At 39.4% G+C, this 12,485-nt stretch overlaps 1 protein-coding gene across 1 annotated transcript; it reads left to right on the top strand.

Annotated features, from left to right (window-relative positions):
* Positions 1–932: 932 nt before the first annotated feature.
* On the top strand, positions 933–5,363 carry LOC127163140 (transmembrane protein 100). The gene is made up of 2 exons (XM_051106198.1): positions 933–1,006; positions 1,087–5,363. Exon 2 carries the CDS (start codon positions 1,101–1,103, stop codon positions 1,485–1,487), a length of 387 nt encoding a protein of 128 aa, XP_050962155.1. The 5' UTR covers positions 933–1,006; positions 1,087–1,100; the 3' UTR covers positions 1,488–5,363.
* Positions 5,364–12,485: the final 7,122 nt, after the last annotated feature.

Here is a 12,485-nt window from a genome sequence, read left to right as displayed (position 1 = left end):
CTGCTTAAGTATGATGAGATTGGCTGATTTTATCATGCTGTGCTGAATGTTGCTACTTTCAGTGTGGACACATTAGTTCCCCTCGAAAGCATTCTGTTAGGACATGGTGTTAGTGACATGTATAATGCAGATAGATTTTTTTTTTCGAGAAGGGGTACGTGCAGTTCACCCTTTGTTGTCGTCACCTATTGAAATAATCACAAATCTTTACCCCTCATAGTTTATCAATACTGTCTTTCTGTAAATGGAGAAATGATTTCACGTGAGAGATGAGGCTGGGTGATAAATTACACCGGCATTGCCGTGAGCGCGTAGGATCTCTCTCTCTCGCTCGCTCTCCTTCGAATTGATTTTTCCTCCAGTGCACAATCCGTGACGGAGAAAGGGCTCGATAGGATTAAAAATGGACATCCGCTCAGAGCCCGCTTATCAAGCGCTTGGCAGTGTGTTGTGTTAGTGCGGCGTGGGAGGCCAAAAGTGCGTGGGTGCGCAGCAGGCACATGCGCGAGCGGAGTCTCTGGATTCATCAGCTATCTGCCGGCATGCGTTTTGCCATGCTGTCAGGCTGAATGAATAAATGCTGCACCACATGCTCCCGTGGCTGCGTTTCTTAATAAAAACAATCCGGCGATCTCCTTATTTAACGAGCGCTAAAATAGTGCTGTCTCCATCCCGGCATCCCCTCTATAGGATGCACGCACTCATTCTCTCACAAGCAAGAGAGTGGGTGGATGCTAGTGAGCGGTGCTTGAATGGTTAACTCCACCCCTCCTCCCCCACCTCCTTCCTGTTTGCGCTCCACTGCCCAGTCTCATACTATGGCATTTTACGTCAGAGTGCAGCTGCAGCCAATCAGGAGCTTTGGGCTGCCCCCTCTGCAGCTCGACTCCGCCCCTCCCTTCTGGCCACATATATAGCAGAGCTCATTCTGTCTGCTCGAGTGTTCAACGTGCTGCTGCAGGCTCGAGAGGCAGAGAGCCGTGGCACTGACAAACCCACAGACATTGTGAGTGGATCTCCACGTTTCCTTCCCCAAATTGCAATTCCTCGCTTATACCGAACGCATCTTTGTTGTTGTGTTCCCAGCATCCAGTGGCAAGATGGGATGTACCACGGGGCACTTCACTTGCCAACCGCAGACGGCGGCGGCCCCGACCCTGGAAGGCCAGTCACAAGACGGTGCACCCAAAGTCCCAGAGGTGCTCTCGTCCCTAGAGAGGCTCTCGCAAGCCACGGGAGGGATGGAGAAGTCTTGGTACCGCTGCATCTTTCCATTCGGGATCATCTCGTTGGTCATCGGAGTGGCGGGAACTGGGGTGACGTACGCGTACAACGATCTCCCGCAGACCAAGGTGGTTTCCATGGTCCTGTTGATCGTGGGGCTTGTCCTGGTACTGATGGCGACCACTTGCTGGACGGTCCACAAGAAGAAGCGCAGGAAAAAGAAGGAAGGAGGTTCCTTCAGCTCCGAACAGTGTCCCTTGTGAGAGCGCCCCAAAAACCAAACTGTGGCGGATAATGGACCGAGATCTCCGACACGTCGCGAAGGACAGGTCCTCTCTGAGAATCCGGTGAAAAATACGCCGCAAGGCTGGCATGAGGGTTCACCGGAGTCACGCATGCAGTTTACCGTTGCTCAGCAGGTGTCTGGTATCAAAACAAGCCTGGAGAGAGACACACATCCCCGCACGCACACACACAGGACACTTAACACTAGCCGCGAGCCTCTCGCGGAGCCTCTGCTGTCGTCAACGCCGCTGTCAGTCTCCAGCATTCCTGTGACGCCGAAGAAGTGGGCCAGTGGCGGCAACCGGACACCGCGACGAAAGAGGAGTTCACCTCCGTCACCGTCGCACGTCATTCGCCCGTCCGGTGACACCGTAGCAATGCGCAAGCTTTTTTACGGAGTGGAACTTGAACCTGCGTCTGCTAGCTAGAACCGGCAGCTGCGGATCAGGATAGGAGGAAAGCACGGACTGGAGAGGTCGAGAATGTGTCCGTCTGCATGTGTGTGTGCGTGCTGGATGGACTAGAGAGACAAGACACCTGCTCGGCCTCTTTCGCTGTCAGCCCGCCGTCAATCGTAGCCCTAATGATTTAGGACAGGGGTGCAGCGTCTGATATGAAGGACGCAAAGACCCGAGCTTGATTTATTGGGAATTTTACACAGTGTACAGTATGTTGAAGGAGTTGTGTGTGTGTGTGTGTGTGTGTGTGTGCATGTGATTCTATCTGGCAAATCCAGGACTCTTCAAGGACCTCATATAATCGGTATTCTGAAAAACAACCACAGTGGAATTTTATTACGGACACTGTTCTGAGAAAGGCAAGCAAACCGAAGGGCCTTTTGTTCTGAGACAGCCTGAAAAGAAAATTCATTTCCTGTCTGGCAGATGAGCGGGATTACTAAGGGGGGAAAAAGATGCCACAAGGGTACAAGAAAAGTCAAAAGTGCCAGTTGAGTTTTATTCTTGTTCCAGTGCCTTGAGCAAGCGATAGGACTTTGCATGGTACAGTAGCTGTGTTTTTACCCCTCCGTCTCTCTTTTCCTCTTCCAGTGCCAGGTTTAAAACTCCAACTCAGCTATTTTAGCACGTTCTCCTCGCCCCCAAAAACAACACACATGAATATGTCGTCAGCTTGACCTGGTCAGAGCCCACAAAGGCTGGAGCTTACATCCGTTTTCACAATGGGAATACTGCTTATTTACACTGCCTTGATCTGGGAAGCATTTGGCACGTTTTGTTATGGATACAGTGGGTGGGTAACAGATAATGAGTTAAAGGGATAGGTCATCTAAAAATGAAAACTCTGTCATCCTTGTGTCGTTCCAAATCTGTATGGCCGACTTTCTTCTGAGGAAGACAAAAACTCAATGGGGTCCAAAACATCACAAGAGTAGAGACATTTGTGACCCTGGACACGGGGATATTTGTAGCAGTTGCCAAAAATATATTGCATGGGTCAAAATTTTTCTTTTATGCCAAAAATCATTAGGATATTAAGTAAAGATCATGTTCCATGAAATATTTTGCAAATTTCCTACCGTGAATATATCAAAGCTTAATTTTTGATTATGCATTGCTGAGAGCTTTAAAGACAATTTTCTCAGCATTTTGTTTTTTTTGCACCCTCAGATTTCAGATTTTCAAATACTTGTTTCTCAGCCAAATATTGTCCTATCCTAACAAACCATACATCAATGCAAAGCTTATTTATGAATCTCAATTTCAAAAAATTGATCCTTATGACTGGTTTTGTGGTCCAGGGTCACTTTTCAAAATACCTTCTTTCATGTTCCACAGCAGAAAGGAAGTCGTACCAATCTTAGGGTGAGGAAACGATGACAGAATTTTCCTTTTTGGGCAAGTTTAGCCTTTAGATGTCTCATATATCCTGTGTGAAGACTAAAATTTGGAGCTGGACAAAAATCCATATCAATTCAGAGGTTAATACCCTTTTCCGTTCACTGAAAGCTTATCGATCGAGATGTTTCCAACACGTTCAAGAGTGGTTTTGAGAATCACTGTGCATGAGAGACAGAAAAGAGACAGGATTAACAACCTTGAGTACTTGAAAAGGCTGTTTTTGAAGCGTTTAGCTATTAGCGTATGTGCTAAACTCACCTTACTAGACTTGTTTGAGCCCTGAGGAAGATTTTATTGCTCTTTCATAGCTCAGGAGATTTAATGAATTTCTCGGTTGTGTCTCAGATGTTTCTCCTAAAATGTTCATATTGCAATCTCTGACTTTTGGTTGCACATTCTAAGAAAACCTGTGATATTACTGGTTCTTTTTCACCGCTGACCTTCATTTAATCTCATTGCTGTCTGGGAGAAACATTCTGAGATATTAAAAAGATTAAACAGATGTAAGATTTTGGTTTTTGTAACTAAAAACACATTTTTGGAGTGAGTGAGTGCGTGCGCATGGCATGCAACACGGCGGTCCTGCGCTTGGGGCACGTCCAGGTGGAATTGATTTCAAACAGTGACGTCCGACCACATGGCTATGGATAAACACAGTGCCTTTTTGTCGACTGATGTACGTGCTGTAAAGCTGCCTGTGCCTCCTTAAGCGTTTTTAATTGCTTCACGCCAGAATGTGGTTTTTGTCCCTTTACAGAAACAGATTGCCTTCTTGTGTTTTTCCACAGCGAAAGGTAACGAAGGCAGGGCATTTAGAGTTTCCGACTGCATTTTAAACACTTTTCACAATGCTCTTAACAAACAACAGACTAGAATCAGGTTACTGTTAAATCAGGGATGAAGTTGATGTTTGAGTTGGAAAAAGGGACCAGATGAGTTCAGTTTGGATATCAATGACCGACCCTAATGGAGTGTCTGATTGTATCATGGAAAGCCAGTTATCCAAGATAGCTGTTTACATAAGCAAATCAAGATCAGACGTTCAAATCTGAGTCATCAGGAAAACATGGTGCTGCTCCCCCCACCACCACCCACCCAAAACAAGAAACGCAATGGCTATATCTAATCATCCTTAGAAAGCAAAACTGTGAGATTTAAAGATGTCTTTTCAAATAATGTATCTTGAAATGTTTATTATATAGGCGTATTCTTTGAAAAGACGTCATTATACACACAAACGTAAATCTTTATTATTAAAAGTAAAGGATTTTTAGATATTGCTGCAAAAATACTTGTTTTGATTTCCAGAAAGGCAGTCAAGGGTAAATAAACACAAACATGTAATGTTTCTTTTTGCATTTTGTAATCCAGTTTTTGTTGGCCTTCCTGTGTGATTGTTTCCATGCGTATCTGGAAGTAGTTGTTCGCATGATTTCCTCCAGATTTCAGATTCTCTTTCGCTCTATTTACGAGAGCTGGAAGGAGGGAAATTTATAGCGGGTGAACAGAGTTGTGCAATTTCATTGAAAAGACGTGAGAGGAATGTCAAGGCGTGGAATGCGCAATACTGGACCCATATATGTACTTGGCTTTGTTTATCACCTCGCAGTCTCCTGCTGTACATAAATCCACATCTGACACCCACAATGTACTGAACTGTCCATGCGGTTTTGTTCTTTGAACTTGCTCTTGTTTAACGTCAGACGTGGAAAAGGTGTCGCGAATGAGCGAGACGTGAACGAATTACTGTTCTGCTGTTTCATATTATGGAATGGGAAAGAGTAAATCTACCTCTCTAGTTCTGAGAGCGTGTTTTCGCCGTCTTTACATTCTCCAGAATGCTTTCTCTCTTTAAGCTTGAGGCAGCAAATGCCGAAATCTGTATTCTGTGTCAAACTATGTGATGTAAATAGTAGCTATTTATATTTTTACATTTATATTCATATTAAAAAAGACTTTTGAAAAGTTGTATTAAAGAACTGTTATGTGAAATAGTTTATCGTGTCATTTCACTTTGTTGTAACCTGTATTGTGACATAAGTTACCACAAAAAGATTTTTGAGGAACCTGGAAGTAATTTAGCCAAGATTTGAATTTCTCTCTTGTACGTAGCATTAGGAAGTTCAAATCTCTTTAGTGAATTGGTTTGTTCACTAATTAAGTTTTACACTAATGTATTCATTGTTTTTGTATCAGATTATAAAACCAAACATTTGCCGGTAGCCATTGACTTCCATAGTATGGAAAAATACCATGAAAGTCAATAGCTACCGTCAACTGTTGGTTACCAACATTCTTCAAAATATCTTCTTTTGTGTTCAACAAAAGAACGAAGCTCATTCAGGTTGGGAACACCTTGAGGGCGAGTAAATGATGACAGAATTTTTATTTTTGAATGTTTTTTTCTGTTTTACGTTCGTCAGACATTTTTTAAACATTAGTAACATTCATTTTGAGACATTATTAGAATGTTAGTTTACAATTGTCTGGTCTTTTAAGAATGTTCTCAAAGTGTTAGCACAAGAACATTCATGGAATGTTTTTTCAGAAACGTTTTAGTTGAACATTCCAATTTTTTTTAACTGTTGCTACTTGTGTCAGAATGTTCACAGAACATTCCCGTAATGTTAGGAACACAATTCTAAAATGGAATGTTCACGTAATATTTGCATTACCAAGAAAGAAATGTTTTTAAAACATTTTAAAAGACTGAATGTTAACATTTACACTTTTAAAAATAAAGGTGCTTTACGGCGCCATAGAAGAACCTTTTTTATTTAACTGGTTCCATAAAGAACCCTTTACATCTGAAGAACCTTTCTGTTTCACAAAAGGTTCTCTGTGGTAAAGGTTCTTCAGATTATAAAAAGGTAAGAAAGAGACTGGTTCTTTAAAGAACCTTTGACTGAATGATTCTTTCTTTCTTCTATCGCTTGTGAAAGCACCTATATTTTTAAGAGAACATTCAGGAATTATGATTTTGTAACTTAACATTGCCATTTCTAGAATTTTTGTTAGCTGGGTAGCAATTTACAGTTTTGTTTTAAGAGCAACAATTAGATTCTGAGAAATATAGAATGAATATAGAAGGTATGTGTGGTTGAAAATGTTACATCTTCACCCTCCAGCTTTTGATTCTCGTAGATATATAAGGAACTCCGGCCCCTGCGGGCAGATCTATAAATATCTTCAGAGAAAGAGACATACAGACAGAAAGTGAGTGAGTCAGAGGGCTTTTCTCTTTAAAGGCTGGCTGCTCTCTCTCTGCATGTGTGCTCATGAACGGGAGTTTTTTTTTTTTTGAAAAATGGTAATTAAATTTGAGCTTTGAACGTTGTTTTGTTTGGCTGTTGGTGTTGGCTTCGCCGCAAGGAAATAATACTGATGCTTTTGATGCTTTTACAAGTTTAAATTACTAGAGCTGACTTTTTTTTTTTTTTTTTCCCATATGATGATGTTTTACCAACCTAATCAAACTGCTGTCGAGTTTAACACTAATCAACAGCCAGGAATTCCTGGGTTTCTACAGGCATCTCAAACAAGACCTGTTAAATCTGAGATAACTGATTTGGACGTCACAGCCGTGGCCAATGGAAAAACAGTCTCAATCTGTAAATCCAAAAGCATGTACTGATTAATCCCTCCAGTCAGCTGATGCACTTCAGTCAGAGACACCATCTACTGGGGACTTAATGCACTCGGTCTGTATTGAGATGGAGAATCATTACACTTTAATATCTAAAATTTGATCTCTTTCGCCAAAAATACAGTGTATGGGTCAAAATGATCGATTTTTCTTTTATGCTAAAAATCATTAGGATATTAAATAAAGATCATGTTCCATAAAGATATTTTGTAAATTTCCTACCGTAAATATATCAAAACTTAATTTTTGATTAGTAATATGCATTGCTAAGAACTTCATTTGGACAACTTTAAAGGTGAATTTCTCAATATTTTGATTTTTTTGTCCAAGGTCACATTTGGGTCAATCTTTTTTATTAATTTATGTGGGGTTTCCGTGCTAATCGTCGCTCTCACTTCTCCAATCTCAGCCTGTTTGTTTAGGGAAATAGAAAATGCGGATTGCATGATGTAAGCGAATTATCTACTTTTTGGTTAGAAATTACAAACGTCTTTTCCTCACTATCGACAGTGCTGTTCTTACTCCGCACTTCTCTGTGTGAAAAATCAATTTACGACCCCAGCGTCGTCTCTTCCCACTTCCCGAATGGATCGAGCACTTACCAAACCGCAGGTAATTGCTCACAAACCGAGCGTGTCGTGTGAAACGGCCGTGCCCTTAACTCTAAACTTTGGTTAGCGTGTGAATGTTTGAGCAGGAAACAGGTTGATTTAGGGAAAAGGGGAAAAGGCCACAGGAGGCGACTCTGGGCGTGTGATGGTCAGGCTAGATTACAGGAATCCTGGCAGTGAAGCTTTTCCTCCCCGTTCCACCCAGTCTTGAGTTTAGAGGCGGCCGGCGCTGACCTGTCCCGCTCCCGCTGAACTCTCCGATCAATTACAGCAGCTCCCTTTCCTGCGGATTCAGCGCGACTTCAGCACGCCTGCTTCCTCTCCCAGCGCTGAGAAAAGCGGGCGGCTTTAAAAAATAGGTCACGTTTCGGTGAACTCCAAGTTGTTAATTGAGTAGTGATAAAAGGCAAAGCTTTTTTTGCTTTCCGTCTCTTTCTCTGAAAAAAGTATTCCCTCAAGAGCGTTCCCTCCGAGTGGCTGTAGAACATATGAAAGGTAATCGCGATTTTTTTTTTTTTTTTAAAATCTCACAATTCTGACTTTCCCCCTCAGAATTAAGATGTCTAAACTAGCAGTTACGAGATAAAAACCCACAATTCTGACTTTCTCCTCACATTTGAGAGTTAATATCTCACAATGCCGACATTATAAGACGCAATAACAAGTTATAAAGTCAAAATGAATAATAGAAAAACATTTTGTACGTTTATATATTGCAGTCCTGATTTTTTTCTCACAAATGATGCTTCGCTGGGAGTTTAATTGACAGGCGATCTGACCAATCATAAGGCAGAATATGCCATTTTGTCTGACAAAGGAGACAGGAGAGTAGATTGATGTCGGTTGGACTTGAACTTAAAAAATGGTGTGTTCACACGCTTGAACTGAGGCACTACAACGATCTGTGGTGACACATTAAAGAGCCAATTTGACGATTTGAAAGCTAAGACTAAGCAATTATTCTGACCTTTTCTCATATTTGTGAGTTTATATCTCGCAGTTGTGACTTTTTTCTCATTTTTGTTTACATCGCACAATTCTGACTTTTTCTCGTGTTTGCAAATTTGTCAGTTTTGATTTTTTTCTTGTATTTGCGAGTCTGTCTTCCAGTTCTGAATTTCTCTGGTATTTGTGAATTTACATCTCGCACTTCTGACTTTTTTCTCATATTTGCAAGTTTACGTCTCACAGTTCTGACTTTTTCTCATTTGCGAGTTACGTCTTGCAGTTCTGACTTTCGCGTATTTGCAAATTTACGTTTTGCAGTTCTGACTTTTTTCTCGTATTTGTGAGTTTACGTCTCACAGTTCTGACTTTTTCTCATATTTGAAAGTTGCGTCTCGCAGTTCTGACTTTTTCTCATATTTGCGAGTTACATCTCACAGTTCTGACTTTTTCTCATTTGCGAATTTATGTCTCGTAGTTCTGACTTTTTCTCATATTTGCGAGTTTACGTCTCACAGTTCTGACTTTTTCTCATTTGCGAGTTACGTCTTACAGTTCTGACTTTCGCGTATTTGCAAATTTACGTCTCACAGTTCTGACTTTTTCTCATATTTGCAAGTTATGTCTCGCAGTTCTGACTTTTTCTCATATTTGCCAGTTTACGTCTCACAGTCCTGACTTTCTTGTGTTTGCAAATTTACCTCTCGCAGTTCTGACTTTTTTCTCGTATTTGCGAGTCACGTTCAAAAACACTCATTGAACAGCCCCAACGCCCACCCCCCCAACCTCGTCCCACAAGGCTCAACCCAAACAACAAACAAATTACATACATATAACAATAGCAGGTATACATTTAATTTTACCTCTAAACTAGTAAAATAGGAAATAAAAGGTTGCCAATTGTGGAAAAATTTGGCTGTACATCCTCTCAATGTGTATTTAATTTTTTCAAGTTTCGTCTCACAGTTCTGACTTTTTCTCATTTGCGAATTTACGTCTCCCAGTTCTGACTTTTTTCTCATTTGCTAGTTACGTCTTACAGTTCTGACTTTCGCGTATTTGCAAATTTACGTCTCACAGTTCTGACTTTTTCTCATATTTGCGAGTTTACGTCTCACAGTCCTGACTTTCTTGTGTTTGCAAATTTATGTCTCGTAGTTCTGACTTTTTCTCATATTTGCGAGTTTACGTCTCACAGTTCTGACTTTTTCTCATTTGCGAATTTATGTCTCGTAGTTCTGACTTTTTCTCATATTTGCGAGTTTACGTCTCACAGTTCTGACTTGTTCTCATATTTGCAAGTTATGTCTCGCAGTTCTGACTTTTTCTCATATTTGCGTGTTTACATCTCACAGTCCTGACTTTCTTGTGTTTGCAAATTTACCTCTCGTAGTTCTGACTTTTTTCTCGTATTTGCGAGTCACGTCTTACAGTTCTGACTTTCGCGTATTTTCAAATTTACGTCTTGCAGTTCTGACTTTTTTCTCGTATTTGCGAGTTTATGTCTTGCAGTTCTGATTTTTCTCATATTTTCGAGTTTAGATCTCACAGTTCTGACTTTTCTTGTATTTGAGTTTACGTCTCGCAGTTCTGACTGTATTTGTGAGTTTATATCTTGCAGTTCGGACTTGTTTTTCTCATATTTTCGAGTTTAGATCTTGCAGTTTGAACTTTTCTCGTATTTTTGAGTTTACATCTCGCAATCCTGGCTTTTTCTCATATTTGTGAGTTTACATCTCGCAGTTCCGACTTTTTTCTCACAATTTCACAAAAGTTATTCAGAATTGTGTCTGTTAATCTTTTTCACTCAGAACTGGACTTTACTCACAATTGAGTTTATATCTTACAATTCTGAGAAAAGAAGTCAGAATTGTGAGATATTAACTCAAAATTGCAAGAAAAAACTAAGAAATGTGAGAAAAAAGTCAGAATTACGGAGAGTAAATTTGCTTTTTCATTCAGTCCATCTGCTGTTTTTTTTTTTTTTTTTTTTTTTGGTTTTGTTTCGTTTTGCATGTTTGTCTTAGATTGTTTTAGAGAAAATAGGATAACTGCTGTACATACAACATCACTTATTGTAGCACCATAATGACAATACAATCATTTAAAAAATGCAGTGCCATAGTCAGTATTTTGAAGCTTAAGTATCACAATACTACTGTAGTATCAGTATTACTGTTTACTACGTTACTTCGATGTTTAAGTTGTTTTATTTAGTTAATTTTTTTCGAACCCTTATATGCATCATAATTATTAATAATACAAATACATTACATACTGTATAGGCATATTCTAATATTTTGTCCTTTATCATTTTATTTCTATTTTTTTATATTTATTTTGTATTTTATTTTAGTTTTCCTAGCCCTTATATGCATCATAGAAATATGTAAATAAAATTAAAAATAATATTTAAATATATATATATACATTACATATGTGCATATTTGGTTCTCTCCTTAAGCATCAGTCTCTTAGAGGTTTTTTTCCACAACCATCACTAAAAATAGTGATGATCCTCTTCCCAAAGCTGAATGGGTGACGTGCATGGGATAATTTCATTAATGATTATGCTAAAAATGCAGAATGTGTGTTTTGACAGCTGTGCCTCTCTGTTTTTATCACCTCAACACTTAACATCTCTGTCCCTGAACGCACAGTGACAGCTCAAGGAGGAAAACTGCATTTTGAAATAATCTTTCTCAGCAAATGAAATTACAGCGTCTTAGAAATCCCAGCATGGCTTTTAGATGTCCCATTTTGTTCCATCAAACAGCCTTTTTCCAAATGTGGGCGGGGGTGGAGAAAGGGGTGAATTATCCCTGCAATGAGAACTTGAGCAGGGTAAATGAAGGTGCTAAATTGACTGTAGCATCAGATGGCAGGGTGAACTCTACCAGATGTTCTCCAGCATTTATCCACCAATTAAGCAGCGAGAGTTTCCTGGAAAACTGCCTGCTTGGGGTTCTTCAATTATCCTCAGATTCAGCTCACACGGGGAGAACTGCACGGCAGGAATGTCAAAACAAATAAGGATGATCCGTTTCCTGATTCACGAGACAAATATTTGGACTAATACGGGTCAGTACGCCTAAAATAACCAGCAGGATCAATGTATGATTACTCGAATCTGTGCTCTGATTGGAAATAGAATTTTGCCTTATAAATAAGAAAATAAGCATAAAATCCTTTATAAATAGGCTGATGGAAATGCATGAACTTGCATTTTTGAACTTGTTAGAATGATATCAGGCTTTGACGACATCTATGTTTTTATTTAAAAGGACAGCTCAGAAACATACTTTATGCAGGTACATGAACAGATTGATCAATGCATTGCGAATGATTGCAATTCTCAACATTACCACAAGAGGCACTGTAGCGTGCATCTTCTTCTACAGTTTCTTGCAGGTGAATTGTCATTATAAAATAAGCAGGTGTTTGAAGAATCTGTTTTTTTTTTTGTGAAATTTGTTTAATGTTGTGAAATTTCTGAGTGAAAATGATTTAAAAGTAGATCCATTGCTAATCAGTGGGTACCCTGAACAACTGAAAAGTTTGTTCATATTTTATTTTTACAATTTTTAAAAGTTATAATTATTTAAATATAGTTATTATTTTAGATTAAATAAACAAGGGAGTGTTTTTAATTTCAATATTTTGGTCACCATAGTGTGTGTGTTTTTTTTCCCATCAATTTCTATGTGTGCAAATTGTATAATAAACAAGGTACACATTTATAATAATTGTGCAGTCAGTTCTCATATTGTATTTTTAGTCATTACCGTTTATTCATATTGTCTTTTTAGTCATTACTGAAACACAAGGGGTCATATTGACCTATTAAGATCTACATTTACAAAAAAAAAAATATATATATATATATACTTTTTTTTTTTTTTTTGCTATTTTGTT

Source organism: Labeo rohita, chromosome 3, assembly GCF_022985175.1.
Source record: "Labeo rohita strain BAU-BD-2019 chromosome 3, IGBB_LRoh.1.0, whole genome shotgun sequence".
In the NCBI taxonomy this organism is placed as follows: domain Eukaryota; kingdom Metazoa; phylum Chordata; class Actinopteri; order Cypriniformes; family Cyprinidae; genus Labeo; species Labeo rohita.
The sequence above is the reverse complement of the archived record's forward strand: the minus strand, read 5'-3'. Positions and strand labels throughout refer to the sequence as shown.

What these genes read in the sequence shown, in the direction of transcription:
- LOC127163140 (XM_051106198.1), top strand. Translation starts at nt 1,101, where the DNA reads ATGGGATGTACCACGGGGCACTTCACTTGCCAACCGCAGACGGCGGCG.